Source organism: Nanorana parkeri, unplaced genomic scaffold, assembly GCF_000935625.1.
Source record: "Nanorana parkeri isolate BGI_ZX_2015 unplaced genomic scaffold, ASM93562v1 scaffold1958, whole genome shotgun sequence".
Taxonomy (NCBI): Eukaryota; Metazoa; Chordata; class Amphibia; order Anura; family Dicroglossidae; genus Nanorana; species Nanorana parkeri.
This window is the reverse complement of record NW_017308226.1, coordinates 7,270-18,995: the sequence shown is the minus strand read 5'-3', so window position 1 is coordinate 18,995 and position 11,726 is coordinate 7,270. Positions and strand designations below refer to the sequence as shown.

General features: G+C 48.9%; 1 protein-coding gene across 1 annotated transcript in view; it reads left to right on the top strand.

Annotated features, from left to right (window-relative positions):
* Nucleotides 1-11,726, top strand: part of LOC108800211 (pancreatic lipase-related protein 2-like) — a gene marked incomplete at its 3' end in the record, with an annotated part of 28,013 nt that overhangs the window by 9,240 nt on the left and 7,047 nt on the right. Inside the window, exons 4-9 of the mRNA XM_018572175.1 lie at nt 218-372; nt 1,760-1,885; nt 4,405-4,545; nt 6,507-6,636; nt 8,981-9,088; nt 11,197-11,315. Of these exons, the coding sequence (XP_018427677.1) occupies nt 218-372; nt 1,760-1,885; nt 4,405-4,545; nt 6,507-6,636; nt 8,981-9,088; nt 11,197-11,315 (779 nt within the window). The remainder of the gene's footprint in view (nt 1-217; nt 373-1,759; nt 1,886-4,404; nt 4,546-6,506; nt 6,637-8,980; nt 9,089-11,196; nt 11,316-11,726) is intronic.

Sequence of the window (11,726 nt, the reverse complement as noted above, 5' to 3'; positions counted from 1 at the left end):
TGCCTTCTGTGTCACCTCTCTGTCTCTTCTCTGTGTCCTCTGTTCTTTGTGCCCTCGCTATGTCCTCTCTGTTACCTCTCTGTGTCCTCTCTGTCTCTTTTCTGTGGTCTCTGTGTCTTCTCTGTCGCCTCTCTGTCTTTACTCTGTGTCCTCTGTCTCAATGTGTGTTCTCTGTCTTTTCTTTGTGTCCTCGCTATGTCTTCTCTGTCACCTCCAGGTCATGAAATCTGCTATGGAGACCTCGGCTGTTTCTCGGATGCCGCGCCGTGGTCTGGGACCCTCCAGCGGCCATTAGCTGCACAACCCTGGACTCCGGAGAAGATAAACACCCAGTTCTTCCTGCTGACCCGAGAGATCCTGGAGTGTCACCAGGTGTGTCTGTCACTCTGACTTCTGTCTGCCCGTATTGCTGCTCAAATTTCCAAACATGAATTTTAATACAGTGCTGACAATTAACACCCCGCAAGTCCCTGTCCCGAGGAGCTCACAATCTAAGAGCCCTCTCTCACATACATGGGTAGATTTAGACAGGAGTCTATAACCCTATCAGCATGTCTGTGGAGGGTACCCATGCAAGCACAGGAAGAACATGCAAAACTCATGCAGCTAAGTATCCTGACTGCGATTGGAACCTCAGTGCTGCAAGGCAGAAGTGCTATGGTGATAATTGTGACTGTGTGTGATATACACACCATACGTTTCCCACTCTATATACTTCCCACTCCATACACTTCCCACTCTACACACTTCATACACTTCCCACATTATATACTTCCCACTCCATACACTTCCCACTCCATACACTTCCCACTCTACACACTTTCCACTTCATACACTTCCCACATTATATACTTTCCACTCCATATACACTTCCCACTCCATACACATCCCACACTATATACTTCCCACTCCATACATTTCTCACACTATATACACTTCCCACACTATATACACTTCCCACACTATATACACTTTCCACTCCATACACATCCCACACTATACACTTCCCACACTATATACTTCCCACTCCATACACTTCCCACTCCATACACTTCCCACTCCATACACTTCCCACTCCATACACTTCCCACTCTACACACTTCCCACACTATACACTTTCCACTCCATACAGTATACTTCCCACTCCATACACTTTCCACTCCATACAGTATACTTCCCACTCCATACACTTTCCACTCCATACACTTCCCACATTATATACTTCCCACTCCATACATTTCCCACACTATATACTTCCCACTCCATACACTTTCCACTCCATACAAATCCCACACTATATACTTCCCACTCCATACACTTCCCACACTATATACACTTTCCACTCCATACACATCCCACACTATACACTTCCCACTCCATACACTTACCACACTATATACACTTTCCACTCCATACACATCCCACACTATACACTTCCCACTCCATACACTTACCACACTATATACTTCACACTCCATACACTTCCCACTCTACACACTTCCCACACTATATACTTCCCACTCCATACACTTCCCACACTATATACTTCACACTCCATACACTTCCCACACTAAATACTTCACACACTATATACTTCACACCCCATACACCTTACCACATTGCAGTAGCCGAGAATTCGGGTGGGCAAACCTTTGCAATAGTCCACCGGGACCGTGAACAGATAATGGGCTGGGTGGGGGTGGGTCACCTCAAAATCTCATGTGACCCAAACCGGAATCTCGTTTTATAGTTTGTGCAGAACATCAGCGCCAGGGACCTTCCCGGCCTCAGAGCCTCCTCATTCCGGACCTCCCGTGAGACCGTTTTCATCGTACACGGAATGGACGACCGAGCGGAGAGTAACTGGGTGTCCGACATGTGCCACGTGAGTGTCGGCTACGGATTTATATGATAGTACAATACCAAAGTGCTCACACTGTCACCCTCATCCTTCACCAGTGCTGATCTTCTCAGTCGTCAGTCTGTCAGTCAGCCCAGAAGGTGAACCTCCTCCCGCCGGCCCTTTAAGACAAAGCAATGCCAGAGGCATTACATGAGCTTCCTGATCATGTGTTCATTGTGATTGGCTGTCACAGTGCGTCCAACCGTCTCCGAATGGGAACTGTCAGTGACATCATGGTCACACGTCGGCTCAAACTATGAGGATGAATGAAAGTCACTCCCCCATCGTTCTCCTTTAATTCACCTCTCCAATTCTTTCTCATGCTGGGCACACACCTTACAACCATCGCTAGACTTTTGTCTTGCGTCGGTTGTAAGGTAATTTTAAAAACTTACGATCTGCCTATCTTGGACAGGTAGATCGTACTTGCGATGATTGCAAGCCGCGCCCCCCTGAGGGGCGGGCTTCCGATGACCGCAATGCCGAACGGGCAGTGTGCGCTTGCACACCGGCCCGTCCGGCTTTTATCTTACGAACAAGCTACACACCCGCCGAACGTCGTACGATGCTCGGCGGGTTTTCGAACGTGTTCATAAGTTTAAAGTCGTGCGACCTTACAGTAGCGGAGGTCGCATGACTTCCACACACCTTACCATAATCGTACGATCGCGGGATTTCCCGCCATTATCGTACGATTATGGTAAGGTGTGTGGGCACCCTCAGCCTGGGTTCACACCTGGGCGTTCCAAATAGGCGCGTTTTTAGCACGTTTCAAAACACGTTTTTTTGTTTACTGAAACGCGTGTTCGACGCTCGTTTTGTAACCTCCCTGGCGGTATGATTTTTATTTTTCCTTTTTTTTTTCTCCATCTTTTTTTAGTTTTTTTTTTAGTTTTTAAACTTTCTTAAGCTGTATTCCCGAGTGTGGCTCGGGGGTTACCGCTTTGTTAACCCCGAGCCACACTCGGGAATACCAACGGATACGCGCTGAAATACGCCCCAAAGAAGCTCATGTACTACCGTGTTTCCCCCGAAAATAAGACACCGTCTTGTATTTTTTTGGCTCCAAAAAAACACGTTAGGTCTTATTTTATTTTTTTTAATATGTAACAATCCAAAGTTAACGCAAATCCAAATTAAATAATCCAAAATGGCAAAGTTAAGAATCGGGTGATCAGGGCAATTGGGGGCGCCGTACCTTTCCAAGAGAAGTTTGGTAACCAATCGCTGGCCAGAATGAGCGAAGCTTTCACTATGGATTCCTCACAGGCGGAGCGCATTTGGTATGACTCCGCCTGTGACAGGAGGCGGGGCTATAGAGGAAGCATCGGCTCTGTTCCATGCGCTGCCGCCACGCTTCCTCTAGCGCCGGCTTCGTTGGCACCGCTGATTCTCTCCCGCGGCTCTTCAAGTTCCCCCTTATGCCACCACCGGCCCCGGGAATGGTAACAACCAGGTCTTATTTTCGGGGTAGGTCTTATATTTTAGCAACTCCCAAAAATAGTACTAGGTCTTATTTTCAGGGATACAGGGTATTTCGAGCGTAGGGCGTTTTTCAGCGCGACTAATCGCGCTGAAATACGCCCAGGTGGGAACCATGCCCATCGGAGCTAATAGGATTTCACTTGTGGAGCGTTTTTCAGCGCTTCGATCAGCGCCCAGGCGTGAACCCGGCCTTATAGTCCATAGTGGGATTTTACATCAATTTCTTGTATTTTATCCTTTACATGTCAAATGTTTTCCATTTGTATCTGAAACGTATTCACACCTAATTGTTTACGTTTTGTGTATGATTGGGGATGATGAGAGTTTAAAGGAGAACTATGAGGGGGGGGGAGGGGAGGGGCTTTTCACTCACCTCATAGTTCTAGCCGACCTGTGACAATGAGACTGTCACAGGTCGGCTCAGTAGATCGGGAAGTGAGAGAACACATACCAGCGTTCGCTCACCTCTCGATCCTGTCACGGCTCTCTGCCGTGACAGGGGAGGGGCTGCATTCCCCTCTCCCCGCTCCGATCCTCCAGCGCTGACTGGCGGAACGGACGGGGGAGGGGGCGGGTACAGCTGGCTCTGCCTCTAGATAGGCTGAGCCAGCTGTCAGTCACGCAGCTGGGCGGATCATGGCACAATTGTCGGGATCCGTCCTGGCTGCGGCGTCTCAGTATACCGCGAGCTGTAGCTCCCTATATACTGAGCCTAGGGTGACGGGAGGACGCTAGTATATGTCCTCCCGTTACCCTAAGGAGAACTATGGGGAAAAGCCCTGACCCCGTAGTTCTCCTTTAAATAATAAGGACCTACAATCCACTAGCTACATCCTTCGTGTGCTCACATACGGCACGTTTTATGCACCTAGAATATCAGAATGAATATAGAGACACAATATCATTATTATATACAAGATTCTGCTTGTGATTCTCTGTGTGGGGGAGGGGAGGGGGGATGTATTATTTATTTCCTCCTTTTGTATCGCCTTTAAATCCAACAATTCCCCCATCAGGAGCTCATATTGTTGAAAGACGTGAACTGTATCGGGGTGGATTGGCGCCGCGGATCGGGAAACGTATTGCTGTACGTGCAGGCCGCCAACAATGGGCGCGTCGTTGGCGCGGAGATCGCCCATCTGCTAAAGAAACTTCAGGTGAATATAGAAACTCAGCCGGTGAATAGAATCGGATATAATAGGAATGAAAGACACTGTGAGCTCCGCGTCATTATTACATATCAATTGGTATTTTCCTGGTACTGGTCATTTCGTGGGACTGCGAGGAGTTAAATTCACATTGAAGTTCTGATATAGCCCAATAAAATGCATCTGTACGATGCCGGCCGGGAGGACACAGGAGCCTCAGAAGGGAGGGAATCCGGCAGTTTGCAATAAATGGGAGATAAGCACAGAATGAACAGGCTGCATGTCAACTCATCCTAGAGTTGGTCACTCTGACCTTTGTGCAACCCCTCTGTCCAAAGCCTGAAGTGTAAAACCATTGCCTCATCTCCTCTCGGTTATTTTGTGACATTGGTTGGGAGGGGTTGGGGTGTTACATTGTATCATTGTGTCCAGGTTGGGGTGTTACATTGTATCAGGTTGGGGTGTTACATTGTATCAGGTTGGGGTGTTACATTGTATCAGGTTGGGGTGTTACATTGTATCAGGTTGGGGTGTTACATTGTATCAGGTTGGGGTGTTACATTGTATCAGGTTGGGGTGTTACATTGTATCAGGTTGGGGTGTTACATTGTATCAGGTTGGGGTGTTACATTGTATCAGGTTGGGGTGTTACATTGTATCAGGTTGGGGTGTTACATTGTATCAGGTTGGGGTGTTACATTGTATCAGGTTGGGGTGTTACATTGTATCAGGTTGGGGTGTTACATTGTATCAGGTTGGGGTGTTACATTGTATCAGGTTGGGGTGTTACATTGTATCAGGTTGGGGTGTTACATTGTATCAGGTTGGGGTGTTACATTGTATCAGGTTGGGGTGTTACATTGTATCAGGTTGGGGTGTTACATTGTATCAGGTTGGGGTGTTACATTGTATCAGGTTGGGGTGTTACATTGTATCAGGTTGGGGTGTTACATTGTATCAGGTTGGGGTGTTACATTGTATCAGGTTGGGGTGTTACATTGTATCAGGTTGGGGTGTTACATTGTATCAGGTTGGGGTGTTACATTGTATCAGGTTGGGGTGTTACATTGTATCAGGTTGGGGTGTTACATTGTATCAGGTTGGGGTGTTACATTGTATCAGGTTGGGGTGTTACATTGTATCAGGTTGGGGTGTTACATTGTATCAGGTTGGGGTGTTACATTGTATCAGGTTGGGGTGTTACATTGTATCAGGTTGGGGTGTTACATTGTATCAGGTTGGGGTGTTACATTGTATCAGGTTGGGGTGTTACATTGTATCATTGGTCCAGGTTGGGGTGTTGCATTGTATCATTGTGTCCATGTTGGGGTGTTACATTGTATCAGGTTGGGGTGTTACATTGTATCATTGTGTCCAGGTCGGGTGTTACATTGTATCAGGTTGGTGGTGTTACACAGGTTGGGGTGTTACATTGTATCATTATGTCCATGTTGGGGTGTTACATTGTATCGTTGGTCCAGGTTGGGGTGTTACATTGTATAATTGTGTCCGGGTTGGGGTGTTACATTGTATCGTTGGTCCAGGTTGGGGTGTTACATTGTATCATTGGTCCAGGTTGGGGTGTTACATTGTATCATTGTGTCCATGTCGGGGTGTTACATAGTATCATTGGTCCAGGTTGGGGTGTTACATTGTATCATTGGTCCAGGTTGGGGTGTTACATTGTTGCCGCTCTCTCTCCTTGTGCAGGATGACTGGTCTTGTCTCCGCCCCCTCCTGTAATAAAGACCGGTCACTGCTGCTCTCTCTCCTTGTACAGGGTGACTGGTCTTGTCCCCGCCCCTTTTCTGCAGGCAGACTGTGGTGGGTGGAGCCTGCTGGGCCCCTCCCACAACTCTGCTTTCTGCACAGGCCACAAAAATGGATAACAAATGAAAATCTAAAAAGATCACAGATGAGAAATCTTCCTCTAGATACATATGAACCACATGATGTCCGTCCCATTACAGTGTATCTTCCTCTCCGCAGGTCTGGACCCGGCTCGGCCATATTTCGAGAACACGGCGGAAGAAGTTCGTCTTGATCCCTCCGACGCTGGTTTTGTGGACGTCATTCACACGGACACCGAGAAGATAACTGGTAGATATAAATACGTCTCTTTCTCTCCCGGAGTAGAAGGTGAAGTGCGGGGAGCGGTGCAATGTGCGCACACACACGCAGATCCCACATTGATGTTCTATGCTGCAGTCTCAGAAGAAACAATAATGGGAGGGGAAGCTCCACGGCCAAGCCGAGACCTGTGACAGATGGACGTCCACTTTGAGGAACACTCAGATGGGTTGGTATTGTTCTGGAATGCTGGTGTGACGGATGATGGGCGGGGGTGGATGAAGACCCGTCCGTCACGCGTTGGATGTTGGTGTTGATTGGTGACGGGGGTAAAAAACGGTGATACAGGTGAGTGTAGGACACGTGTGTGATATGTAGAAACTCACCAAGAGGTGAATGAAGATGTGACGTCGAGGACGGGGGTGCAGGGGGGAAGATCTTGAGATGTTGTCCAGATGTTGAGACGTTGGAAGCAGTATTTGTGGTGATGCGGTATAGTGCGGTTTTTGTGTCATCAGTTCTAATAAAACAGCAAAAAGTTTTCCCGGCACACTCGCCAGCCGGCATGTGAAAAAACGTGTCTCACGGCTAAGGTTAAAAACAGAGGTTTGGATACACGACTTCTGCAGAAAATGGGAAAGACGCACAGCCGCGCCAAGGCACCTCTATGTAGTGCGTGTATCTAAAACCTCTGTTTTTAATCGGCTGGCGAGGGTGCCGGGAAAACTTTTTGCTGTTGTAAGTCTCCGTCTGGTGGTGGCCGGTGGTATTGCAGCCTGTGATCATTATTTCAGAGCCTTGATCTACCTCCCCAAAGCAAGCTGTTCCCTCATCCCTCCCATCCCATTGTTCTATCTTTAGGCAGAACACACCTTGGACGTTACAGGTTCACTAGAGTCCATGTTCTTTACCAGACTTGATAGCAAATCCAAATGGTAAAGTATTTCACCAGCGCACCAAAGTCAAATCTTCAGCGAGCGGTCATTTCATTGATGTCCACACATCTCATCATCAAGCAACGTGTCGGGGGCCACTCGGGGTCCCTTCATCGGGCATGACTAAGCTATCAATGTACACACGTAAATCAGGTCCATAATGTGACCTCGTGAGTTCCACCTTGGCACACTTGAGGATGACTCGGCCTCCATATGACAACATACTCGTCCCTTTAGAATGAACGCAACGTTAACTTTACACAGTACAATAAAATTACTGTTGGTTCAGCAGTCAATGTGTCCCCGGCGTGCCGGAGCTCCATGTGTGTTCAGATATAAGTGGGCCGGGGGTCGGAGGGACTTCAGAAAGGAGAAGGGACAGACACACGGACAATGAGACACGGACAATGAGACACGGACAACGAGACACGGACAATGAGACACGGACAACGAGACACGGACAACGAGACACGGACAATGAGACACGGACAACGAGACACGGACAACGAGACAGACACACGGACAACGAGACACGGACAACGAGACAGACACACGGACAGCGAGACACGGACAACGAGACACGGACAACGAGACAGACACACGGACAGCGAGACACGGACAACGAGACACGGACAACGAGACACGGACAACGAGACACGGACAACGAGACACGGACAACGAGACAGACACACGGACAACGACACACGGACAACGAGACACGGACAACGACACACGGACAACGACACACGGACAACGAGACACGGACAATGACACACGGACAATGAGACACGGACAACGAGACACGGACAATGACACACGGACAATGAGACACGGACAATGGGACACGGACAATGAGACACGGACAATGAGACACGGACAATGACACACGGACAATGACACACGGACAATGAGACATGGACAATGACACACGGACAATGGTACACGGACAATGAGACACGGACAATGAGAAACGGACAATGGCACACGGACAATGAGACACGGACAATGACACACGGACAATGGTACACGGACAACGACACACGGACAATGAGACACGGACAACGAGACACGGACAACGAGACACGGACAATGACACACGGACAATGAGACACGGACAATGAGACACGGACAATGGTACACGGACAATGAGACACGGACAATGACACACGGACAATGACACAACTCTACAGACTCTTCGTATGGAAGGTCCACATGCGCTGGTTCCGGATCATCTGGAATTTGCGGTCCAGGAGATGAGATTGTGTGTGGTGTTGGCTGTTCGGGGTCCTCCGCCCATGTCTGCAGCGCTGCCATCCGGACCGGCCACGGGATGAGATGGGACACGCTGCTTACCCGCTCGGCACTGGTTGTCCCGCGGCACGCGGAGTCCGAACGTCGGGCCAATGGGATGGTAATTGGTATTTTGTTCTTCACGACAGGACTCGGTTTAGCACAACCAGTCGGACATTTTGATTTTTACCCGAACGGAGGAAAGCACATGGCGGGGTGTCCCCACAAGCTGCTGGCAATCCTGCAGATTGGTAAAGGTGAGGCTCCGCATTGCGGTTTTATCTATATAGACACGGAAGGATAGGGGGGGGAGGGGTCATTCACCTCCGCAAACAACTGGGCTCAATGGAACACATCACATGACATAGTTGGGGGCGGAGCGTTAAAAAGAGGCAGCCTGAATGGAGCACATCACATGTCATACTTGGGGGCGGAGCATTATAGAGGGCAGACTGAATGGAGCACATCACATGTCATACTTGGGGGCGGAGCATTATAGAGGGCAGACTGAATGGAGCACATCACATGTCATACTTGGGGGCGGAGCATTATAGAGGGCAGACTGAATGGAGCACATCACATGTCATACTTGGGGCGGGCATTATAGAGGGCAGCCTGAAAAGGAACACATCACATGTCATAGTTGGGGGCGGAACATTATAGAGGATGGCCTGAATGGAGCAGATCACATGTCATAGTTGGGGGCGGAGCATTATAGAGGATGGCCTGAATGGAACATATCACATGTCATAGTTGGGGGCGGAGCATTATAGAGGATGGCCTGAATGGAACATATCACATGTCATAGTTGGGGGCGGAGCATTATAGAGGATGGCCTGAATGGAACATATCACATGTCATAGTTGGGGGCGGAGCATTATAGAGGATGGCCTGAATGGAACATATCACATGTCATACTTGGGGGCGGAGTATTATAGAGGATGGCCTGAATGGAACATATCACATGTCATAGTTGGGGGCGGAGCATTATAGAGGATGGCCTGAATGGAACATATCACATGTCATAGTTGGGGGCGGAGCATTATAGAGGATGGCCTGAATGGAACATATCACATGTCATAGTTGGGGGCGGAGCATTATAGAGGATGGCCTGAATGGAACATATCACATGTCATAGTTGGGGGCGGAGCATTATAGAGGATGGCCTGAATGGAACATATCACATGTCATACTTGGGGGCGGAGTGTTAAAAAGGTGGTGGCCTGAATGGAGCAGATTACATGTCATAGTTGGGGGCGGAGCATTATAGAGGATGGCCTGAATGGAGCAGATCACATGTCATAGTTGGGGGCGGAGCATTATAGAGGATGGCCTGAATGGAACATATCACATGTCATAGTTGGGGGCGGAGCATTATAGAGGATGGCCTGAATGGAACATATCACATGTCATACTTGGGGGCGGAGTGTTAAAAAGGTGGTGGCCTGAATGGAGCAGATTACATGTCATAGTTGGGGGCGGAGCATTATAGAGGATGGCCTGAATGGAGCAGATCACATGTCATTGTTGGGGGCGGAGCATTATAGAGGATGGCCTGAATGGAGCAGATCACATGTCATTGTTGGGGGCGGAGCATTATAGAGGATCGACTGAATGGAACACATCACATGTCATAGTAGGGGGCGGAGCATAATAAAGAGGGCGGCCTGAATGGAACACATCACATGTCATAGTTGAGGGGCGGAGCATTATAGAGAGGGCAGCCTGAATGGAACTGCATTATAGAGGAGGGCCTGAATGGAGCAGATCACATGTCATTGTTGGGGGCGGAGCATTATAGAGGATGGCCTGAATGGAGCAGATCACATGTCATTGTTGGGGGCGGAGCATTATAGAGGATCGACTGAATGGAACACATCACATGTCATAGTAGGGGGCGGAGCATAATAAAGAGGGCGGCCTGAATGGAACACATCACATGTCATAGTTGAGGGGCGGAGCATTATAGAGAGGGCAGCCTGAATGGAACATATCACATATCATAGTTGAGGGGCGGAGCATTATAGAGAAGGCGGACTGAATGGAACACATCACATGTCATAGTTGAGGGGCGGAGCATTATAGAGAAGGCGGGCTGAATGGATCACATCACATGTCATAGTAGGGGGCGGAGCATAATAAAGAGGGCGGCCTGAATGGAACACATCGCATGTCATAGTTGAGGGGCGGAGCATTATAGAGAGGGCGGCCTGAATGGAACATATCACATGTCATAGTTGAGGGGCGGAGCATTATAGGGAGGGCGGGCTGAATGGATCACAGGAGAGAGAGAGGCCAGGCACAGCTGCTCCCCCCCCTCTGTGTATTGGGGTCTGTTATATAACATATTTCCTTTCATTGGCAGACATGTTGAAGGCGTTTGCCTGCGACCACTTCCGAGCGTTCCTCTATTACACGCACAGCATCCGATCCCCCGGCGGCCTCTTCAGCTACCCCTGTGACAGCTACGAGCATTTCACCTCCGTGAGTGCCACTTACTGCATTGCAGACAGATTGCACCGTCCCATGCCACGGGGCTTTCTTTCCAAAATTGTAATGAAGTTTTATTTAATGTGATGTAATCCCTCATTGTGGCCACTAGGTGGAGCCGAGGAGCATAGGCAATAAATGCTTTTTTCCTGCTCACCACAGCTCCATCTAGTGGCCACCATGAGGGATTACATCACATTCCACCTGAAAAATAAAATACACACTATATTACCAAAAGTATTGGGACACCTTTACACGCACATGAAGTTTAATGGCATCCCAGTCTTAGTCCGTAGGGTTCAGTATTGGGTTGGCTCCGCCCTCTAATGGCATCCCAGTCTTAGTCCGTAGGGTTCAGTATTGGGTTGGCTCCGCCCTCTAATGGCATCCCAGTCTTAGTCCGTA